Below are 24903 nucleotides of genomic sequence, written 5' to 3'. Positions count from 1 at the left end.
TCTTTCATTTTCTTACACCATCGAGCTTTCCTAACACCATCCACTTGATTTTTTTTAAAAAGTCCAAGTCTTTACTTATTCAGGGCAGTGCCAACTAGGCCCACAGTTCAAATCCATTCCGCTTAGGTTCTCTTTTTTTTTTTCTTGGCAGTCCCACAGTGTGTGGAAGTTCTAGGGCCAGAGACTGAAGCCATGCCACAGCAGTGACCCATAACACTGCAGTGACACCACCAGACCCTTAACTCACTGCACCACAAGAGAACTCCTCCACTTTTGTTAAAAATAAAGTTTTATTGGAACATAGCCATACTCATTCTTTTATGTATTGTCTATGGCTGCTTTTGTGTTGCAATGGCAGAGTTGAGTAGTTTTTACAAAGATTATATGGCCCACAAAGCCAAAACATCACTACCTAGGCCTTCACAAAGCGCCAACCGCTGATATAATTAAAAACATTTGCCTACTGCAGCTGGAGAAGGGCTTTTAAACAGATTAACTCATTTAAGCCCTATATCAATGAACACATCTGAAAATTAGGAAACCCTTTATATACACTACCATGTTGATTTTTCTCTTCGTCTTATGGGCACTAAGTTTGCTATTCCAATTTATGAACTGTCTATGGGTCTAAATTTAACAATGAACCACTACCAGATCAGTATTATCTGAAAACATTGTTTTTCACAAATCTATGATTTTCCTGAGAAACAGACTCACAGAATCAGTAACCATTTATAATCATAACTAAATAAAACACTAATTGAACACCCTCAGTAGGCTAAAAAGAGTAATTTTCTCATCTGCGATTTTCTTAAAGTTGCATACGAAATTTTTTTCTGTATCTCCAAGGATACTATAATTAGAAACAATAATGTTCAGGAACCAGGCTAAAAGGTAAGGAATACACTAATTAGCTGACCTTCACTTCAAATGTCAGGATAGGAAAATAGATGACACTTTAAATTTTTGCTTTGTATTTTGGCCTCACCCAGTGTCTGCTTTTGGATATTATACTACATTATTATGTATTCCTTTTCTCATGATTCAATATTGCAACCAAGAGCAAGAGTTGAAATGAACATTACAAAGTTCAGAGTAGCAAATTTTGAAAAAAGTAATGCTGATGTTCAGTGATAATTTTATTAACTAAATGTTATTAAATCAAGCTAAATTCTATAGTCTGGGGCTAGAGGTGAAAATGACATGCAATAATTATATTTCTAAAGTTAACTCTTATAGGAAGAATAAGACAAAGAATTATATAACAAACATAACCCAAGAATATGACCTTTCTAAGTTCTTGCCCCAAAAGTGCTGGTGACTAAAGAGCAAAGACGCTTCCTAAAAATAATTGCCTTTAGCATCCCCAAATTACAATACTGTTCTAAAAGGTGCCAGGCTATTATATTTTTAGGCTTAATTACCTAGAAATGTATGTAAACATTTTTTACTATTCCACTGACTAGAAATAATTACCTGCATTGCTGAACCTGAGGATAAGTTAACAAGGATGAAAGAAGAGTCATAATACTATTTGTTGAAGCTGTTAGATCATCTAGTTCCAAAAGAGCATCCCATAATGTATTTATAATGAAGGGTACCTATGAGAACAGTTATCAAGAAAGCAGTTATTAATTTCACAAGAAATATTCACAAACCATGTCAAATTTTATCTCAGGAGTCACTACTGATTCAACAACATATACAATTCCAATGACTTTGGATAGTGCTAGTTTGGAGCAAGTTAAGAAAGAGACAGGAATGGAGTTCCCTTAGTGGTTCAGCAGTTAACGAGCCCAATTAGGATCCATAAGGATGCAGGTTTGATCCCTGGACTTGCTCAGTGGGTTAAGGATCTGACGTTGCTGTGAGCTGTGGTGCAGGTCATAGATGTGGCTCGGATCCCAAGTTGCTATGGCTGTGGCGTAGGCCATCAGTTACAGCTCCAATTTGTCCCCTAGCCTGAGAACCTCCATATGCTGCCTATGTGGCCCTAAAAAGCAAGCAAGCAAACAAACAAACAAAAAAATAAAACGAGAGAGACAGGGAGTTCTCTTATGACACAACAGGTTAAGGATCTGGGGCTGTCAGTACAGAGACATGGGTCAAGACTGTGGCATGGGGAGTTCCCGTCGTGGCGCAGTGGTTAACGAATCCGACTAGGAACCATGAGGTTGCAGGTTCGGTCCCTGACCTTGCTCAGTGGGTTAACGATCCGGCGTTGCCGTGAGCTGTGGTGTAGGTTGCAGATGCGGCTCGGATCCCGCATTGCTGTGGCTCTGGCGTAGGCCGGTGGCTACAGCTCTGATTCGACCCCTAGCCTGGGAACCTCCATATGCCGAGGGAGCAGCCCAAGAAATAGCAACAACAACAAAAACGACAAAAGACAAAAAAAAAAAAAAAAGACTGTGGCATGGGTTCAATCACTCGCCTGGCAACTTCCACATGATACAGATGTGATCTCCAAAATTTTTTAAAAATTAAAAATAATTTTTTAAGTTAAAAAAAGAGACATTATTTGTTCTAACAATTCTCTACATCTTTTTTTAATGCCACTCAACTCTAAATTGGCAGTTCCCTTTCATAATAGAATGGAGAACTCAAGAAATAAGATACCAGTACTCTATTTTATGTAAAAAAAACTGAGCTCTGGAAACAATACAGTGTAGACACACAAATCAGAAATCTCTATGTAATTTTAATACATTTAAAACATTCCTAATCATCATGAAAGAACAAATTTAGTTTCTGCATTTTTATTTTCTTTTTCTTTTTTTTTTGACCATGTCCATGGCAATGTGGAGGTTCCCAGGCCAGGGGTTGAACCTATACCACAGCAACAACCCAAGCCACAGAAGTGACAACGACAGATCCTTAACCTATTAAGCCACCAGGGAACTTCCCCTCCACTCTCTCCCCCGCCCTGCCCCATTTCTGAGCTTTTAAAGCAGCACTTCTAAATACAAAGGGAAATCAGATAGACCTTAAAAGAGGCATTTCAAAAATGAGATCAGATTAAAAGACTGATAAAGCCAAAACCCAAATCAAAACAAAATCTTATATGCCTAAAAACCAGGAATAAAAAAGAAGAAATGGTTCCTTTCTTCTCAAGGAAGTTCTCTACATACTTTGTACATGAAAGATAAAAATAAATAGACACAGAGTTCCCGTCATGGCTCAGCAGGTTAAGAACCCGACTAGTACTCATGAGGACTCGGGTTCAATCTCTGGCCTCACTCAGTAGGTTAAGGATCCAGCACTGCTGTGAGTTGTGATGTAGGTTGCAGACGCAGATCAGATCCCACACTGCTACAACTGTGGCGCAGACCAGCAGCTGCAGCTCTGACTGGACCCTTAGCCTGGGAACTTCCATATGCCGCAGGTGCGGCTCTTAAATTAAAAAAAAAGAAAAGAAAAAAGAAAAAAGAAGAAATAGATACAATTCATTCTTCCTAAGGAAAATATATAACCAAGATCCCATGTATTAGAGGGCCGTCTGTCATAAGAAAAACAAAGACTGGTGAAAAAAGAGCTCAATGTTTTTCCTAACACATTACACCTCAAACATAAAAAAGCCCTACAGGAAGAAAATGCAAAACATTTACTTTTGGCGTCTGAAGATACACAAGGCTTTCTACCACAGGTACTAATGATGCTGCAGCAACAGCTCTGACATCATCGTCAAGATCCTGGAGTCCTTCAATTATTCTAGTTAAAACTTTAGGCAATAAAGTATTAATTACATCCTGTAAAAGAGTACATCAAAAAAGATTACTTTTCTATAGTAAAATTATTGTGTTTAAACATCTTTTATTAAATTTACATATGAAAGCATAAATTCCTAAATTTATGTATTACACAAAAATCATATAAACAGAAATGAAAAATACATCAATAGATGCCCATGTAACTAATCTCATTTGAAAAAGTGTAGAATCAAGTACTACACTATTCAATAACATCAGAACATGTTTTCAAGGCAGCACTATGAACTCCCAGTTTGAATACACACACATACATACTCCAGGCTAGAACCTTAACTTCTGTTTCACATTCAACACCACTGATGACCAAGTAGAATATGAGAGAAAAGGGAAGTGGAAAGCTATCCCTTCCTGCTTCTCATTACTCCAAACTACTCTCTTTGAAATTTCCACACTTAAGCCGTCCCTCAGAGACTACTCCTGTGATCCACACACTAAGAATCTCGTTGAGAACTGGTCTTGCTATGGAACAGGAAAAGGTTGTTAAGGCCAGCTATCTTTTTATTTGTACTTAAATTCTTATCAGCATCACCTATTTCTGTGATTCTTCCTCAAGAAGGCAAATCTTAAAGGACTGGCTTATTTGTAACACTAAGAATCTAGGGCCATATCATATAACTAATGAAAAGAACCTAAAAAGAAAAAACTCTCCCATACATGCTTCAAAAACTAAGTGTTTACCTGACGAACTGCCAAAGCGTATTTTATTCCCAGCAGACCACCATGTCTAACTTCCCACTGTTCTTGTGTAAGTAATTTGAGCAGCACATCCACAGTCTTATGAACTCCCGTTTCATTCATGTGTTTTAACACCACACCTAATGTTTGAGCACAAGTTTCACGAACCGGTGCCACAACCTACAAACGAGAAAGGAAGAAAACTTATATTTGAAAAAAAGTTTATTTTGTAGAGTTTGAAATTTGATTGGGTAAAGGCTCCCTTAGGAAATACTTACTTCATCAGAAACAAAGTCGCCAAATCTGTCTAATGCAAACACACAAAGGAGTCTAATAACCAAGTCTTCCAACCACTCCTGATGCTGCTGAATCATCTGTTAAAACAATCATTTTTTTTTCATATTCTTTACCATCACAGGTTTATCACAGGATACTGAATACAGTTACCTGTGCTATACAGTAGGACTTTATTTAAATCAATCATTTTTTAATAACAAAGATCACACTTTGGGGAGTTCCTGTCGTAGCTCAGCAGAAATGAATCTGACTAGTAACCATGGGGATGCAGGTTCGATCCATCCCTGGCCCCACTCAGTGGGTTAGGGATCCAGTGTTAGCGTGGCTGTGGTGTAGGCCAGCAGCTGCAGCTCCGATTCGACCCCTGGCCCAGGGAATTCCATGTGCCATAAGTACGGCCATAAAAAGAAAAAAAAAAGGAGTGGAAACAAATGACTAGTATCCATGAGGACAAAGGTTCGATCCCTGGCCCCACTCAGTGGGTTAACAATCTGGAGTTGCCGTGAGCTGTGGGGTAGGTTGAAGATACGGCTCAGATCTGGTGTTGGTGTGGCTAGTGGCTACAGGTCTGATTCGACCCCTAGCCTGGGAACCTCCTCATACCACGGGGTGCAGCCCTAAAAAGACAAAAAAAAAAAAAAAAAAGAGAGAGAGAAGAAATAAAACAAAAAAAACACTTAACATTGCTCTGATACCAATTATATGTACTATGTATCTTTTATGTAGCCTGTTACCAGTGTTTCCACATTACACCAATCATACTGATCACCAACCTTTAAACTATCCTCTTATTCATCTTACTCTACATTCTAATCCATTATATTCTGCTCAAATATACTTGCTTCTATGTATTTTTCCTCCTAATGTTTCTGGACATATCTTCCCCTGAACTCATTCTTCCTGTCTATAAATAATATAAATAAATTTCTTTCTAAGCTTGTTATCTTTTTCCTTATGTTCAACTCTCCGTATTTCTTATTATTTACTATTTCTCATTTCTTATTATTTCTACCTCTAATTTTTACTTCATGGCAAATGTTATTACTTCCTTGTCTTGGAAAAAGAGGCCAACTACTGAAATTTAGTATAACTGTTTTGATTTACTAAACTAAACTTACACTTACCTCTTCTAAAGTGCTATCTCCCATTTTACCACCACTTTTCCCATGAGCTTTAAGGATTTCCCTAAGTCCAGTGCCTGCTCCATGTCGAACCTAAAAAGAACCAAAGTGCAAATATCAGAGGGCAAATGCTTAAAAAGCAGGGTTTACCTTTTCTTCATTTTTACGAAGAAATTTTCAAGAAATTAGAACAAATTAGGAGTTAGCGTCATGGCGCAATGGAAACGAATCTGACTAGAAAGCATGGGGTTGTAGGTTCGATCCCTGGCCTCGCTCAGTGGGTTAAGGATCTGGTGTTGCCACGAGCTGTGGTGCAGGCTGGTAGCTGTAGCTCCAATTCGACCCCTAGCCTGGGAACCTCCATGTGCTGCGAGTGCGGCCCTAAAAAGCAAGAAAAACCAAAACCAAAACCAAAAAACAAATTAGAACAAACTAAGTCATACTTCACAAGAATATGTTTTTCTTCTATTCAAAGAAATACATATATTAACTTCACAATTCTGATTATGCGGAATTTTTAAAAAATCAAACTAAGAATATTGCTATCCTAAATTCCTTCTGAGATATTAACCCGCTTGGCTGTCAATCCTCTACCCTCCACTTGCATTCAGTATTATCCACAGCAAAGGAGAGAAAAGAAAGTATTACATATTGTTCTTCATAGCCCAAACAGCAGTATTTTAGAAACATACACATCAAAACTAAGTTTCAAAGCTACCAGTGTTAAGTGTCAAAGGAGGACATTTCAAATAAAATGTCTCATGACTAATACTCGATTGCAACCCTGCAGCCTTCTACATTGTCATCTGGAAGGAAAGAAACAGGCCGCTGACACTGAACCCACTTATTTAAGACCCCGTTTAAGACTTGAATAGCTTTAAATAGAAGTATATCAAGGAGTTCCCATTGTGGCTCAGCAGTTGACGAATCCGACTAGGAACCATGAGGTTGCAGGTTCAATCCCTGGCCTTGCTCAGTGGATTAAAGATCTGGCATTGCTGTGAGCTGTGGCGTAGGCTGCAGACGTGGCTCGGATCCTGCGTTGCTATGGCTCTGGCGTAGGCCAGCAGCTACAGCTCCGATTCAACCCCTAGCCTGGGAGCTGTCCCAGAAAAAGGCAAAAAGACAAAAAAAAAAAAAGAAAAAAAAAATGTATATCAAGGAGCAGAAAGGTACTAAAAGGTATTTCAAAACAGTTTAAAAATTACTCAGAGGCCAATGACTCAGAGGTGGGACAGAATCATTTGAGACTACCAACCCTCAACTTCAACTAGTGGAATTTCACTTTCTGTCTGGGAAAGATAAGCAAGTCTTTGTATTATAGCTAAATCTGAAGGCAAAGAAAATGAACAATTCACTAAATAAATATGACAAGCATGAAAGGTCAAAATCAGTTTTCTATTTAGGAGGTGAGTGATATGAAGTGCCTCGACTAATGGTTCTGAGAGCAAAGGGGAAGAATGGGGACTCTAACACTTGACATGATTCCCATCATTAGCCAAGAAAAAAAAAGAGCAGAGAGAAACTGTAGTGAAGAAATCTTACCTCCCAGGAGGGATTAAAAAGATCATTGCAAAGTTCTTCACAAAAGCTTTCCAAAGGCCATTCGTTTGTCTGAATGAGAAAAACAGAATTACCAATAATTCAAAATATCTATTTTACACTCGTAATCTAAATAATAAGGTCTATTTGTAGGACTAGTGTAATAGTCAGGCTTCTAAAATTTTAAATAGGGTGCTCCTGCCATAGTGCAGTGGGTTAAGAATCCAACTTAAGTGGCTCCATTTGCTGCAGTGGTGAGGGTTGGATCCCTGGCCCAGTGCAGTGGGTTAAAAGATCTAACACTGCCACAGCTGCAGCGTAGGTTACAGCTGTGGCTCAGATTCAATTCCTGGCCTGGGAACTTCCATACGCCATGGGGATGGAGGGGTACAGCCATGAAAAATAATAAAAAATAAAGGTCTTTAGTTTTAATTTTTTTAAATAATTTAAAATTTTTACTAATGAAGTTAGAGATACCAAGCTTTTTAACATCAAAAGTTCTCTCATGGAGTTCCCATCGTGGCTCAGTGGTTAACGAATCTGACTAGGAACCATGAGGTTGCAGGTTTGATCCATGGCCTCGCTCAGGGTTAAGCAAGGGTTATGGAGCCGGCGTTGCCGTAAGCTGTGGTGTAGGTAGCAGACGCGGCTCGGATCCCACGTTGCTGTGGCTGTGGTGTAGGCCTACGGCTACAGCTCCAATTAGACCACTAGCCAGGGAAACTCCATATGCCGTGGGTGCAGCCCTAGAAAAATACAAAAAAACACCAAAAAAATAAAAAAGTTCTCTCAATTGACAGATTATTAAATACCATCTACTGACACATTAGTATGAATAAGTTATAAATAATTTCAAAGGACACTTTAGGGCATTTCAATAGTACCTCTTCAATTAAAGGAGAACTGTCTGGAATATTATCAATCAGGACTTTGGAATCATTTGCAGACTGATTTATAACAACATTTGCTATTTTCCGTCTCTTTTCTTCTGGTTCCCCATCAGTGCTATCATTACTTAAAAAAAAAAAAAAAAAAAAGTCACCATTTAAAATAAATGAATAAAGAATAATGTGAACCACAGTGAGTATAAGACAATTCATCACCTGAACAAATGATTTGACATTTTCTACTTACACAGTCTACTTAAAATTTCATGTCTCAAATAACTAAGATTAACTGCTTAAAAATGTTTGAGTGAAATATATCCTAGTACTCTTACTGATAAATGTAAAACAGATCAATAAATTCTTGCTTTCAAACTGGTCTCAAATTTAACAAGTCTTTTTTTTTTCCTCTCTACAGCCAGCTCTTTTTATTTTTTATAATGATTTTTTTTTCATAATAGCTGGTTTACAGTGTTCTGTCAATTGTCTACTGCACAGCAAGGTGACCCAGTTACACATACATGAATACATTCTTTTTTCTCACATTATCATGCTCCATCAGAAGTGACCAGACATAGTTCCCAGTGCTATACAGCAGGATCCCATTGCTTATCCATTCCAAAGGCAATAGTTTGCATCTATTAACCCCAAATTCCCAGTCCATTCCACTCCCTCCTCCTACCCCTTGACAACCACAAATCTGTTCTCCATGTCCATAAGTTTCTTTTCTGTGGAAAGGTTCATTTGTGCCATATATTAGATTCCAGATATAACTGATATCATATGGTATTTGTCTTTCTCTTTCTGACTTACTTCACTCAGTATGAGAGTCTCTAGTTCCACCCATGTTGCTGCAAATGGCATTATTTCGTTCATTTTTATGGCTGAGTAGTATTCCATTATGTATATATACCACATCTTAATCCATTCATCTGACTATTGACATTTAGATTGTTTCCAGGTCTTGCCTATTGTGAACAATGCTGCAATGAACATGCGGGTGCATTTGTCTTTTTCAAAGGAAGGTTTTGTCCGGATATATGCCCAAGAGTGGGATTGCTGGGTCACATGGTAGTTCTATGTATAGTTTTCTAAGGTACCTCCATACTATTTTCCATAGTGGCTGTACCAGTTTACATTCCCACCAACAGTGCAAGAGGGTTCCCTTTTCTCCACACCCTCTCCAGCATGTGTTATTTGTAGACTTACTAATGATGGCCATTCTGACTGGTGTAAGGTGGTACCTCATAGTAGTTTTGATTTGCATTTATCTAATACTCAGTGATGTTGAGCATTTTTTTTCATGTGCCTGTTGGCCATCTGGAGCAACGTCTATTCATGTGTCTATTCATGTCTGTTGCCCATTTTTCAATTGGGTTGTTGGCTTTTTTGCTGTTGAGTTGTATAAGTTGTTCATATAGAGATTAAGCCCTTGTCATTTGCATCATTTGACACTATCTTCTCCCATTCTCTAAGTCTTTCTTTCTTTCTTTTTTTTTTTTCTTTTTATGGTTTCCTTTGCTGTGCAAAAGCTTTTCAGTTTGATTAGGTCCCATTGGTTTATTTTTGCTTTCATTTCTGCTGCCTTAGGAGACTGACTTGAGAAAACACTTGTAAGGCTGATGTCAGAGACTGTTTTGCCTACGTTTTCTTCTAGAGTTTGATGGTGTCTTATCTCATGTTTAAGTCTTTAAGCCATTTTGAGTTTATTTTGGTGTCTGGTGTGAGGATGTGTTCCATTTTCACTGATTTACATGCAGCTGCCCAGTTTTTCCCAGTACCACTTGATGAAAAGACTGTCTTTTTCCCACTTTATAGTCTTGCCTCCTTTGTTGAAGATTAATTGACCACAGGTGTATGGGTTTATTTCTGGGTTCTCTATTCTGTTCCATTGGTCTGTATGTCTGTTTTGGTACCAGTACCACACTGTCTTGTTTACTGTGGCTTTGTAATATTGCCTGAAGTCTGGGAGAGTTAGGCCTCCTGCTTGGTTTTGTTCCTCAGCATTGCTTTTGCAATTTTGCATCTTCTGTAGTTCCATATAAATTTCTGGATTGTTTGTTCTATTTTGTAAAAAATGTCCTGGGTAATTTGATAGGGATTGCAGTGAATCTGCAGACTGCTTTGGGTAGTATGGCCATTTTTACAATCTTTTTTATTTTAAACTTTCTTGGTTTAACAACCTAAACCTGGCCCAGCATAACTTTCTTAGGCCTTTGTACCCTGGAGAAAATGAACATACTTAGTAACACAGTATAATCTTACTAGTTCTTGAAAAATACAGAAATAAGACAACTGGCCAATGAAAAATATGAGAGAAAATCTGAGAGAAATTTTATGACTAAAAGCACAAAAATAGAGGCTAGCCTACTAACAAAATATTACAGAAGGGAAAGACAAGTACAACTGCTTTACTTAATATTAACAGAAAGAAAAAATTAGTATTATTAAGGTATATACAGCATTAATTTCTATAAAACCACCTGTTCCCACCTTTCGTCTTAAGAGAGTAATTTTGGCCATTTTTTCTATAAGGTAATGAAAGAAATGTGAGACTTTCTATTATTATTCCCCTAATTCTTTCAAATTCAATCTAGTCACACTGGTTGGTCATTTAATGTCTCTGAACTTGTTATGCATGTTTTTACTACAGGATTTTGTCTTTACTATTCCCTCCATTTGGAATGTCTTTTGAAGATATTCACAGGGCTAGCCTCCTCACTTCTTTCATATCTTTACTGAAAAGTAACTTCTGTAAATCTCTCCCTGACCGTTTTACCTAAAACATCAAACTCTCCAGAGTTCCCGCCGTGGCACAATAAGATTGGTGACATCTTGGAAGCACTGGGACACAGGTTCAATCCCTGGCCCAGCACAGTGGGTTAAGGATCTGGCGTTGCCACAAGCTGAGGTATAGGTCACAGATGAGGCTCAGATACAGTACAGCAGTGGCTGTGGCGCAGGTGGTAGCTGCAGTTCCAATTCAACCCCTAGCCCAAGAACTTCCATATGCCACAGGTGTGGCCATAAAAAGAAAAAAAAATTTTGTTCAAACTCTCTCCCCCCAAAACATTTCACATGTTCCTTTCTAGCTTTATCTCTTACGCCCTTACCACTAATATTCATATTTATCTTGTTCCTCATCTGTCTTTCCCTCTAGAATGTAAGCTCCACAAAGATAGGAATTCTTCTCTATTTTATTCACTACTATATCATGAGAGCCTAGAAGAGTATCTGGCACATAGAGGGTATTTAATAAATATTTGTGGAATGAATAAGTCATGAAATCTGAAAAAACAAGTTCTCCCATTTCCAATATTCAAATATCTATGTAAAAATCTTACATGAATAAAAGCCAGCAGAAATGCTTACTAGGTTACTACAAGATTCCTAATGAGCTGTTAACCTGAAAAACCCTGTGGTTAACAAAATCAATAAATATCTTATGCTTAAGAAAAACAACTCTAGGAGTTCCTATTGTGGCTCATGAGAACCTGGGTTCAATCCCTGGCCTCACTTAGTGGGCTAAGGATCCAGCGTTGCCGTGAGCTGTGGTGTAGGTTGCAGATGTGGCTCAGATCTCAGGTTGCTGTGGCTGTGCTGTAGGCCAGAGGCCACAGCTCCAATTCAACCCCTAGCCTGGGAACTTCCATACACTAAGAGTGTAGCCCTAAAAAAAACAAACAAAAAAAGAACTCCAGGAGCTCCTGTTGTGGCTCAGTGGCAATGAACCCGACTAGTATCCATGAGGTTTCGGGTTCAATTCCTGGCCTTGCTCAGTGGGTTAAGGATCCAGCGCTGCTGTGAGCTGTGGTGTAGGCTACAGACACGGCTTGGATCCTGCATTGCTGTGGCTGTTGGCGTAGGCTAGCAGCTGCAGCTCTGATTCCACCCCTAGCCTGCGAGCTTCCATATGTCACAGATGAGATCCTAAGAATAAAATAATAAAATTTTAAAAACTCCACATAAAAACTTATACCAAGTAGATTCTTATTATTTACCCCCCCCACACTGTAAACATTTTAACTTTTTAGCTTTATGTGAATGGGAAGAACAACAAAAAGTACTGTTATCTGCAACAAAACCTTATTTTCATAGGCTCTCACATGTTCATTAATTTACCATTTACTCAAACATTTCTTGGATTCCCCACTATAGATTCTGATTTAAAAGCTGAGTAGGGCCCAAGAGTCTACATTTTATTTTTTTTTAATTTAATGATTTTTACTTTTTTTTCATTATAGCTGGTTTAGAGTCTACATTTTAATAAACCTCTCAAAGTGCTTATGAAAGGGCTTATTTTAAACCACTCTGAAAAATACTGCTCCAGGCCATACACAGATACTACTTTTATGAACTCATTAAGAAAGTGAGAGACTTCCCTTGTGACTCAGTGGGTTAAGGATCCAGCATTGTCACTGTAATGACATGGGTTCAAGCCCTGGCCCAGAAACTTCTGCATGCCACAGGCATGGCCAAAGAAACCAAAACCAAAAACAAAAAAGAAAAGAAGGAGTTCTCGTCGTGGCTCAGAGGTTAACGAATCCGACTAGGAACCATGAGGCTGCGGGTTCGATCCCTGGCCTTGCTCAGTGGGTTAAGGATCTGGCATTGCCGTGAGCTGTGGTGTAGGTCTCAGACGCGGCTCAGATCCTGCATTGCTGTGGCTGTGGTGTAGGCCAGTGGCTACAGCTCTGATTTGACCCCTAGCCTGGGAACCTCCACATGCCGCGGGTGCGGCCCTAGAAATGGCAAAAAGACAAAAAAAAGAAAAGAGAAGAAAGAAAAGAGGACAGTGATATTGCCCAGAGTTTTTTCCTACAACAGGATTAGGTAAACAAGCTTGGATGATTACCCACTACCTGGCTCAGCCCCCAGTAAGGGAACAGGTGTTATAATACTGGGACAATTCTTGTTCTTCGAGTGTAGTATTCTTAACTTGTAGCCCTCAAGCCATCCCTCCAACTTCAATCTCTACTACTTGGACTTCTTCCTCTCTTCACAGCCGTACTGTCTTTCTTTCTGTTTCCTGAATATTCCATGATTAAGGCATTTACACTTGTTCCCTCTACCTGGAATGCACTCCCCTTGAAGGATCTTCAATCCTCATTCAGAGGTCATAATTATTAAGGAAAAAATATGTGCAAATATGGATCTTCCTGGGGAAGTTGTCCTAGTCCCTAATGATAAATACTCTCTGACAATAGAGCAAAACAATCCAAATAGTACGCCACAGCTAAAGACAATGTTGGAAAATGTTTTTGGAAATCAAGCAGATATAGATTTAAGCTAATCAGCATTACTGTTTAAATAAGCAAAAAAAAATAAAAAATAAAAAAAAATTACTACCTCTTCTCATTAGTTTCCACTGCATCCCTGGATCTCTGTTTTGCAAATAACTTGGCCATTCTCTTGGCTTTGTTCTTTTGTCTATTGCTCATTCCTGTTCGGAACTCTGAGTCAATCAATTCAGCTGCCTGGAGAGTCTAAAAGAATAAAAGAATACTGAGTTTGAACTTTTGAATTTAAAATAAATACCCATAGTCCCATAGTCTTGTTCTCAGAAGAGAACTAAAGTTTATAAATTTCACTATATACAAATTGACCACGTTCTTTTTTGTCAGCTTCATGCTATTCTGTTGTATGACTATACCATAATTTCACTCTTCATTCTTCCAATTGCCAGGAAATGCTGCTCATGTATTTCTTAACTTTACGTAACATATGTGGCACAAATGTATGATCCTGACTCCCCAGTGAGGGCTGTGAAGAGGAGAGGCTTCAAAATAACCATAATACCATCCAAAACTTATAAGAATAAAGAATGTCAAGTTTTTAAAAAAACTGATAATCATCTGCTGAAAAAAATAAAAATAATTACAGCCATAACTGACTGGTCCAGTGTTCTATAGTTAACTTAGCCTATGTGCTCTTTCCCTTTTAATAACTCACTGTATATTATTTTTGTTCTCTTTTCCATTCATGGGAGGAATTAAGGCTATGAATAAAAATGCTTTGAGCCCAACCCTAAAAATCCTTTTTGTCTTTAACTGATTAAGATTAAAATGAAATTTACACTTCTACAGAAAATTAGGTCACTGATGGGACTGCCCTGCTACAGACTTGGTCCAGGGACCACAGGCACATATACAAGCAATGATAACCCTATGGCAACAACCAACTTCTCAAACAACTCTGCCCAAAGATCCGTCACAACATCTAGGGGAAACCAAATTTGGATCTTGCAAATCTCAAACTAGCTGTTGCCCATCCCATGTCCACTATTCTGTTCAAAACCCATTATCTCTAATACACCTGCCCATTCTTTCCCTATACCATATCCAATTACCACATTGCAATCATATTACCACATTTTTGTTTCCTTTATTATACTCTATTTTCTTCTTTATTTTTATTTACATCTTATGCTTCCCCTTATACCCTGTTTCTTTCTGTTTCTTCCTGGTTGTTGTATTTTCTGCCTTTTTATACTGTTCTCCTTTTCCCCTTTAGGATCTGCCTTTTTCCTCCTTGTCTGTAAAAGTTCTTTACCACCATCACTCCCCAATGCTAAAAAATTCAATTTACAAATTCTAATGGTTTACAGGGCAACTAGTATAAAGGTAAATAGAACCATTCTCCACTTAAGCAAAAGGAAAGGCCAAGGGAATGAGAAGATATGGGTTTCGTGTAAAGCAGATATTCTTAATGGAACCCATGAATCCCTAAAAGATACCTGAAAGGTAATATTTCACATGTATGTGAATTTTTCTGAGGAGAGAGCGACTGCTTTTATTGGAGCTAAAAAGAGTCTAAAGTATAAAAGCAGTTTCCATTGTGGATCAGCAGGTTAAAAACCTGATAGTGTCCAGGAAGATGCAGGTTCAATCCCTGGCCTCGATCCATGAGTTAAGGATCTGGCATTGCTACAAACTGTAGTGTAGGTCACAGATGTGCCTCAGATCCAGCATTGCTATGGCTGTGGTGTGAGCCTCAGCTGCAGCTCCAATTCAACCTCTAGCCTTGGAACTTCTACATGCAAGAGTGCCTTTAAAAAGAAAAAAATTAAAAATTAAATTAAAAAAGCAGCTCACTGGCATCTGTTGGGAACTGGAAAAAGAAACAGGAGAAATACAAAGAAAAGTTATGGTACAGCCGTGTAAATAACATAAAGCTGTCAAATAATAACATGATCAATCTGCATAAACTAATATACTACGTTAGATGAAGTGGGAAAAGGTAGATATAGCTGGCTTAAAAGGACTTGTGTATATGCAGAAAATTTCAGGAAGGATGCACAAATAACTTAATAGGGGTCGCCATGATGTGCAGGGACATGGGTGCCCATCAATTATTGGAAAGAAACTTCTTTCTTTTATGTCAGATGATATGTCTTTTTGCATTATTTAAAAGTTTTCATCACATTTGTTACTTTTTCAAATAAAAGAATCATAGCTCTAGAGATTCTAGTATCATCATATCTGATTATGATACCCCATAGTACCTCTCATCCTCTAAAATATTTACTTTTTTTCCCTTCATTTAAGAACAAATGAGGAGTTCCTGTTGTGGCTCAGCAGGTTAAGAACCAATTAGTGTCCTTGAGGATGCAGGTTAGATCCGTGGCCTTGATCAGTGGGTTAAAGATCTGGCGCTGCCGTGACCTGCGGTTACAGACATGGCTTGGATCTGGTGCCGGGGACTGTGGCTGTTGCCTAGGCCAGCAACTGCAGCTCTAATTTGACCCCCTAACCTGGGAACGTCCATATGCCACAGGTATAGTCCTAAAAAGACCCCAAAAAAAGAATAAATGAAAGAGCAATTGGTGCACCTCGGATTTCTCAATACCAGTGGCTCCTAAAGGTTCAGCACAGCTTTTATCTAACAGTCCAGTGCCCAAGAGGTAGGTTCAACTTGTGTCTTTACAATCTATCCCTAGAAATTCAATTTGTGATGATACTAAATTATTGAGGCATTAAGCAACAATGAGCAGAATTAAGGAACACATTTTTTAAAAACTGTAATTACAACGCAAAATAAAGCAAACTCCTTGTATTATTATTTTCAAACAACCAAAGATTTTACCTACAGGTTGTTTGTTTACAAGGGCTGCTGATGTTGGAGTATAATCCAAATCTTCATCATTGAAGAGTTCTTCAGTGCTCATTCCAATGGCTTCTCCCATATTAAGGCCAAGTTTCTTCTGCAATAGTTTTCGTTGGCGTGCTATCCTCTCCTTAGGATCCACTTCACCTTTAAACAAAAAAAAAAGAGAAATACATTTACTCTACATCAATTAAGAAGTTTCCTAATACATGAGGATCAGACTTGATTTAAAAAAAAATATTAAAAAAAAAGTATTTTAACTATGAGAACAACTCTCTTAACAATAATACCACACTCAAGAGCTCTGAACATGCCATAAACTTTATTACCTAATAGAGTAAATATTTTAGTGGATCTTGGAAAACAGTGTTCTAGCTAACAAAACACTCTAGGAGGTTTCACTGAGATTCCTTCATTGGCCTACTGTCAATTATCAAGTGTATGTAAAATGAGATCCATTCCTATGAAAATAAACCAATCTTATTTTATAGCTACACCTTGTACATTCTCTGAAAGACCTAACCAGGCTTTAAAAAAAAAAAAAAAATCTAGATTTCATTGGACAGAAAAGCATCTCAACAAATACCTGCTTGTTCCAAGTGTGGGCTTTATGTATTTTGAGATGACAGTCCTTAGAAGCCCAAATAAGAAAGACAAAGGCATAAAAGTAGGTTTTGAATGTCCCAAGTAAAACCTTTGATATTTCAGTGGAAAATAGAAAAGGCATCATTTTAAAAATAAAAATTTGAACTAAAAATAACTAAATTGCAAGAGATAGCTCTAAACTACTGGAAAAAATTTTTGAAAACAATAATGATCAACTACCTTTCTTTTCTTTTTTTTTTTTTTGCCTTTTTAGGGCCGCACCCACAGCATATGGAGGTTCCCAGGCTAGGGGTCCAATTGGAGCTACAGCTGCCAGCCTAGGCCACAGATACAGCAAAGCCAGATCCAAGCCGCCTATGAGACCTACACCATAGCTCATGACAATGCCAGATCCTTTAACCCACTGAGCTAGGCCAGGGATTGAATCTGCAACCTCATGGTTCCTAGTCAGATTCATTTCTGCTGTGCCACGATGGGAACTCCCAATAATGATCAACTTCTAATTACGGCTGATTAAGTTCTTACTGAATTACCCCTCCATAGATAACAAACTCTAGCTAAAATATAAAAAAACAACTACTTGAGAGTACTGAGTAAAAAGAGAAGTAGGCAATTACTTGGGGGAGTTATCAATACTTGGGGAGAAGGGCATGGCACTAGTTGAGTTTCCCATTTTTGAAGCTGTTTAGCCTGAAGGTAGACCCAGTCCATGGTATGCAGGGCAGCCATGTCCTATATTTAAAGAAGTTCCCGTTGTGGCTCAGTGGTAACTAACCTGACTAGTACCCATGAGGATGTGGGCTCAATCCCAGAGGGTTAAGGATCCGAGGTTGGTGGGAGCTGTGGTATGGGTCACAAACGTGACTCAGATCCCATGTTGCTGTGGCTGTGGTGTAGGCAGGTAGCCTGGCTGTGGTGTAGGCAGGTAGCTGCAGCTCCAATTCAAACCCTAGCCTGGAAACTTCCATATGCTGTGGGTGCAGCCCTCAAAAGACAAAAAAAAAGCCAAAAAGAAAAGAGAAATGTTTGGGGTAACATAAAGTAGGTGTGCCCCTAAAAAAAAAAAGGCCAGATAAAAACCCAGTCTGACCAGCTTGAAGAACTAGAGGAAAGTCAGGAACTACTATAGCCACTGTCAGGAAGAGAGAGAACCCAAAAAGAAAGAACCAAGAGAAAGCCCAAATTCTATGAACTCAGCCAAATCTCTGGCTGACCTCTGAACTATGCATGAACAGTGCAGACTCTAAACAATCCAACTAAGCTAAAAACTGAAGTTTGAGTTGTTACTCACTGCAAAGAATACTGCTTGAAATTTGAGTTTCACCAAATCAAATACCTATTAAGACAACAAGCATGCAAAAACCACCAACTAAACCAAACAAATCAAATATAACGGAGTCCAACCTGCACAATATAAACACCTAAAATGTAAGGAATACAATCTAAAATTAACTGACATACAAAGAATCAAGAAAAATATAACCCATTCTCAAAAGAAATAGAGATCAACTCTTACATGACCCAGATGTTGGAATTAGAAGACAAGGTTTTTAAATAGCTAATATAACAATGTTCAATGTAAAGGAAGATATTGTCACAATGATGAAAAACAGGATAACTAAATAGAGAAATAGAAACTATTAAAAAAAAGAGAGAGTGAATCATAAGCTTGAAAAAGGTGACTTACATGTGCAAAATATGCCAATAGTTACTAAAACAGAAGAAGAAGAAGAAGAAGGGGAGTTTCCTGTTGGTTTACTGGGTTAAGAATCCAGTATTGTCACTACAGCTGCTCAGATCATTGCTGTGGCAAGGGTTCAGTCTCTGGCCTGGAAACTTCCTCCTGCTATGGGTGCAGCCAAAAAAAAGAGCCTAAAACAAATAAACAACCCCCCCCACCATAAACAAAAAAAAGAAGTAGGTCTAGAACTGATACTATACAATATCTGAAATTTTTTAAATCAACAAATGTGCTTAACAGGTGAATGAAGACAATAGAACAAAATATAAGTAAATTCAAAGATAAAGCTATACAAAGTCCATCTAAAGAACAGAGATGGGAAAAAAAGTTTAAAAAAACAACTTGAATATGAAATTAAAATAATTATACTAACAATAACATCAAAAATAAAATTTAAAACTTATACTCTGAAAAATATGGTGAAAGAAATTATCAATCTAAATAAAACATTCCATGTTCATGGATCATAAGATCTAATAGTAAAACAGTAACACTTCTCGAATCAATATACAGATTCAACACTGTTCCTATCAAAGTACCAGCTGGTTTTCTGTAGACATTGACAAACTAACCCTAAAATTTACAGGTAAGGGACCAAGAAGATTCAAAATAATCCTGAAAAAGAGCAATAAAGTTGGAGGCTCATGCTTCTTGATTATTATCAGAAACCAACTGTGATCAAGACATTAAGGTACTGGCATAAAGACAGACATTAATGGAACAGAATTAAGGGTCCAAAAATAAAACTATACGTCTACAGCCAACTGGTTTTCGACAAGGGTGCAAAGACAATTCAGGGGGGAAAGAAGAGTTTTTTCAACAAATGGTGTTGAGACAACAGGATGGCCGTATGTACTGAATGATGCTAGACCCTTAACCTCACAGCAAATACAAAAATGAACTCAAAGCAGATCAAATACCTAATAGTAAGAGTTAAAGCTATAAAACTCTCAGAGAAAACAGAGGTAAATGACCTTAGATTTGGTGACAGCTTTTTATACATGACATCAAAAAGCTTGAGAAACAAAAGAAAAGGATAAATTGGACTTCACCAAAATTAAAAACTTTCAGATTTTCAAAGGTTACCATCAGAAAGGTGAAAAGACAATGCACAGAATGGGAAGAAAGATTTATAAACTATATGTCAAATAAGAGGTTTATATAGAGAGTATATTAAGAAATCTTACACCTCATTAATAAAAGAACAAATATCCCACTTAAAAATGGGCAAAGAGGAGTTCCCATTGTGGCTCTGGGTTAAGAACCCAACATAGTGTCTGTGAGGATGTGGGTTCAAACCGTGGTCTCACTCAGTGGGTTAAGCTGTGGCACAGGTCACAGATGAGGCTCAGATTCGACTCCTGACCTGGGAACTTCCATACGCCACAGGCTGCAAAAAGAAAAAAAAAATGGGGAAAGGATCTGAATAGACGGGTTTCCAAAGAAGATATAGAAATGGTCAATAAACATATGAAAAAAAGGTTTAACATTATTAGTCACTAGGAAAATGCAAATCAAAACTGCAATAAGATATCACTTCATAGTCACTGATACAGACATAGTCAAAGTCAGTTAATAACAAGCATTGGCGGAGTTCCTGTCGTGGCGCAGTGGAAACAAATCCAACATGAGGTTGCGGGTTCAATCCCTGGCCTTGCTCAATGGGTTAAGGATCTGGCACTGCCGTGAGCTGTGGTGTAGGTCACAGACATGGCTCAGATCCTGCATTGCTGTGGCTGTGGAGAAGGCCAGTAGCTGTAGCTCTGATTCAACCCCTAGCCTGGGAACCTCTGTATGTCACAGGTGCGACCCTAAAAAGCAAAAAAAATTAAAATAAAAAATAATAATAATAATAACAACAATAACAACAAGCATTGGCAAGTAGGTGGAAAAATCGGAACCCTTGTATCCTGCTGGAGGGGTGTAAAATGATGAAGCCAGTTTGGAGAACAATCTGGCAGTTCCTTAAACGGTAAAACATAGTTACCATATGACCTGGCAATTCTGCTCCTAACCTATCCACCTAAGAGAAATGAAAACATACATCCACACAAAAATTTGTACGTAAAGTTTATTACCACATTATTCATAACAGTGAAATATCCATACAATGGAATATTTTTTGACCAGAATATGAAATAAGATAACTTCACGCCTATCAGTACAGCTACTATCAAAAAACCAGAAAATAAAAAGCATCGACAAGGATGTGGAGAAATTGGAAACCTCAAACATCGTTGGTGAAAATATGGTACAGCCACCATGGAAAACAGTGTGGCGTTTCTAAAAAAAGAAAAAATTAAAGGAGTTCCAGCTATGGCACAATGGGATCAGTGGGGTCTCTACAGTGCCAGGACACAGGTTCAATGCCCGGACCCTGTATGGTAGGTTAAAGGATCCGAGCACTGCTGCAGCTGCAGTGTTGGCTGCAAATGTGGCTTGGATCTGATCCCTGGCCTGGGAACTCCAGATGCTGAGGGTCAACCAAAAAAAAAAATTAATTAATTAAAAAAAAAATAGAATTACCATATGATCCTGTAATTCCACTTCTGGGCATAGACCTAAAAGAACTGGCTGCAAGAATTTGAATAGATGTTTGTACACCCATGTACAAAGCAGCACTAGTCACAATAATCAAAAGGTAGAAGCTGCCTAAATGTCCACTGATGGATGAAAGGATAAACAATATGTTGTATAAACATACACTGGAATGTTATTCAGCCTTGAAAAGGAAGGAAATTCTGACACAACATGAAAGGAAATTATGTTAAGTGAAATAAATTGGTCACAAAAGGACAATTACTGTATGGTTCCACTTATGAAGGGCCTAGAGTAGTCAAATTCATAGAGACAGAAAGTCAACCAGCGGTTGTCAGAGAGTAAGAGGAGAAACGAATGGGAATTGTTGTTTAATAGGTATGAAGTTTTGCAAGGTGAAAGAGTTCTGGAGATTGGCTGCACAACAATGTGAATATACTTAATACTACTAAACTGTACACTTAAAATGATTAAGATGGTACATTTTATGTTATCTCTATCATGATTTAAAAAACTGATACATCCTATAACAGTAATAAATACTATTTAGAAAAAAACGGAAAAAATACTGATATATAAACTACAATATAAACCTTGGAAACATTCTATTAGGTAAAAAGAAGCCAGTCACAAAAGACCACATATTGTATAACTGCACTTATGAAATGGCCATAATAGGCAAATCTAGAGACGACAAGTAAACTAATGGTTCTCCAGGGCTAGAAAGAGAAGAGAAGGATGTACGGAGAAGTAGGGTCATTGCTACAGGACATGGGTTTCTTCCACAGGTAAGGACAATGTTCTAAAATTGACTAAACGTAATTGTGAATATATTAAAACCCACTGAATCATACACTTTTAAAATGGGTGACTTGTATGGTATGTGAATTCTATCTCTCTAAAGCTACATTTTTTTTTTTTTTTAATTAAAGCTACTCTAACCAGAGGGAAAAATACTAAACATCAAAATGAAGACTAATGGTCACAAGTCTAGAACAAAGTGCCCCAAATTGGCAAAACTGATCCTCTCATTCCAGGCAAAGTCCTACTGGAGAAAACAACCAACACAACTGCAAAGGAAACTCAGACCAGTACCTAAGCTAATCATTTTAAGTGTCATTCATAAATATGTAGAGACCAACAGAGATGAGCAGACATTTAAAGAAAACCTAATTAGAGGGGTTTGATGAGCACTCTTCAGCATGCTATGATTTATAAGCATTAAAAACTGAGTTCCCCCAAAACTGGGGTTCCCAATCCTGCTTACATGTCACAGTCATCTATGGAGTTTTTTATTTTAGTATACAATTTCCCAGACCTCTCCACAGATCTACTAAATCAGAATCTCTAAGATATGACCTAAGCAAGCACATACTTTTTTAAAATGACAAAAGTGACACTGACTTTTATCTCTGGATAAGGGCCAATGATTTCTCATGATGTCCATGGATACACCAGCAAGATTAGTAAAATTACTATTTAGAAATAAGTTTTTTTTTTTCAAATTGGCAAGTTTCTGAAGACTTCTATCTCCCTTATTAGAAAAAATAACACTTTTCTAGAACTAAGCAAATACTCTTCTGAAATCTCTCCATAAATATACCAGATCTTTCAATAGATATATTAGGCAAGAGGAAACAGGTATCTGACATTTTTTTTTAAGATGAACAAATTGAAGATAATTTCATTAACTAGACAGATGTGCTTTCACTAATGATTAATTAGCAACAAAACAAAACACTGCTCTGTTTTGGGTTTTAGTCAAAAAAGCAACTTATTTACTTACAGAAATCCATTAAAACCATCAAGGTTTTTTCCACTCAAGGCATCAATCTTGAATGGCCAAAACATTTATTTTATATCCAGATGGATTCTGTAAGTTTAAAGATAATGGGACAATTACCCATCTAAGATTTACTTTTCATTTTAGTTTTTGCTTTGGTCATCAGCATAAGTAGATCCAATTATATAAATATTTAAAACACATGATAAAAGAAAACTAGCATAGCCTCTTAAATTTCCAGAATTATGAAAATATTACCACAATCTGTACTAATCCTGGATTTTAAAATCTAATCAACTGAACCTCTTGGGTACCACTTTACAATGTCTATATTGAAATACTGAAATATCAGTACATATCTATTACTGATCCATACATACAGTATATATTTAATTAAGGGGAAAAACTATTCATATGGTAACTTAGTGCACCTGGTTACCCTTCCCCAAATGCTCCCCTCTCCAACTGCAAACTTGAGTCAATTTATATTTTATGACATTTGTTAGATTTACATGACTAATAATTATAGCACACCAAGTGACAAACTGGTTTGAACACATATTTCAGACTGTTTCCTAGAGGACTACTCCATACCTGATTTTTCATCTTGTACTTCAAACTCTGCACCAGCAGATCCCAAAAGTGATGCCCCATGTTGTAACAATCTACATATATCAAATCTGTCAAAATTCAATCGATCTGTAGTTGATGAATCTTCCATAGCACTTTCTGAAGTAGTTTCTAGATGAGGTTTAAAAACATTTCATTTGATTATATAGCCAAAGTACAGAATAAAAAAAAAATAGCATTACTTCAGATGGGTGGGTAATATCTTAAGAAAATTAAAAGGTGGAGGAAGTAGAAAAGCTATTGTGGATTTTTATTTATGATCCGCTCTTATTTACGAAAAAACCACTTAATAGGCGGCTCCCTTTCCACAAACTATCAGAATGTTAGTGGGTGTGTGCGTAACTTTCTGACTATGAAAGTACGATGTTTATGAAAAAAATTCATCTCCCTGTTAAAATATGTACGTTAAACATCACGCTGTCTCCACTTACTGTTAAGTGGTTTAAAAATATCAAGGTAGTTTATTATAGTGATAAATTGGAAAATAAACATTCACAAAATAGATTCATAAATAAGACTAGTTAGTGAGCCTCTTCTCTCCTTATACTTGAGGAATATCTAGGACACAAAGCAACTACTCAATCAACAGGATTTGTTTCTCATAAGCAAATTATAATTTCCTGGCAAATTGTTAAAACTATATATCCTTCTGGGGCCTAAGACTATCTATAAAATGTTTATATTCCTCCTGAAATAGGTTATGCCATTGTAAATTTTTAAATATAGTGTAACTCTCCACTGACCTAAAAGTTTGTTTAGCTGGCATTTGCATACAATTCACCTGTAAACTAAAGTACAATTCCTAAACTGAAAGGGAACAGCTATGAGAATCTTAAAGTTTTCTCATGGTAAGTAACATTACTGTAAGTTTTAATGCTAGTATAACTAATGTAAAGTTTTTTAAAAAAAACCCATCCAAGTCAAATGTCTCTATAAACCAAAAGAAACAGAAGTAATAAGCCGGAAAAGAAAAGGCTCTTTTTTAAAACCAGTTATAACTTCTGCTCATATATTTCTTTTTTTTTTTTTGTCATTTCTTGGGCCGCTCCTGAGGCATATGGAAGTTCCCAGGCTAGGGGTCCAATTGGAGCTGTAGCCACCCGCCTACGCCAGAGCCACAGCAACGTGGGATCCGAGCTGTGTCTGCAACCTACACCACAGCTCAAGGCAACGCCAGATCCTTTAACCCACTGAGCAAGGGCAGGGACTGAAC

The 24903-nt window shown here is 37.5% G+C and overlaps 1 protein-coding gene across 3 annotated transcripts in view; it reads right to left on the bottom strand.

Moving 5' to 3' along the window:
- BTAF1 (B-TFIID TATA-box binding protein associated factor 1) overlaps positions 1-24903 on the bottom strand; it is a 112191-nt gene that overhangs the window by 63220 nt on the left and 24068 nt on the right. The window contains exons 1-11 of one of the 3 annotated variants that reach the window (XM_047762812.1): positions 23655-23785; positions 23064-23150; positions 16376-16539; positions 13636-13772; positions 8287-8416; positions 7406-7474; positions 5864-5953; positions 4721-4816; positions 4446-4622; positions 3606-3746; positions 1477-1601 (exon numbers count right to left, since the gene is read on the bottom strand). In XM_047762812.1, coding sequence (XP_047618768.1) covers positions 1477-1601; positions 3606-3746; positions 4446-4622; positions 4721-4816; positions 5864-5953; positions 7406-7474; positions 8287-8416; positions 13636-13772; positions 16376-16539; positions 23064-23082 — 1148 coding nt within the window. In that variant the 5' untranslated portion in view covers positions 23083-23150; positions 23655-23785. Of the gene's footprint in view, positions 1-1476; positions 1602-3605; positions 3747-4445; positions 4623-4720; positions 4817-5863; positions 5954-7405; positions 7475-8286; positions 8417-13635; positions 13773-16375; positions 16540-23063; positions 23151-23654; positions 23802-24903 lie in introns of those variants that run through there. The other 2 variants (XM_047762809.1, XM_047762810.1) reach the window with 2 other exon arrangements.

Source organism: Phacochoerus africanus, chromosome 15, assembly GCF_016906955.1.
Source record: "Phacochoerus africanus isolate WHEZ1 chromosome 15, ROS_Pafr_v1, whole genome shotgun sequence".
In the NCBI taxonomy this organism is placed as follows: domain Eukaryota; kingdom Metazoa; phylum Chordata; class Mammalia; order Artiodactyla; family Suidae; genus Phacochoerus; species Phacochoerus africanus.
Note: the sequence above shows the minus strand (reverse complement) of the source record. Positions and strands in the feature narration are given on the sequence as shown.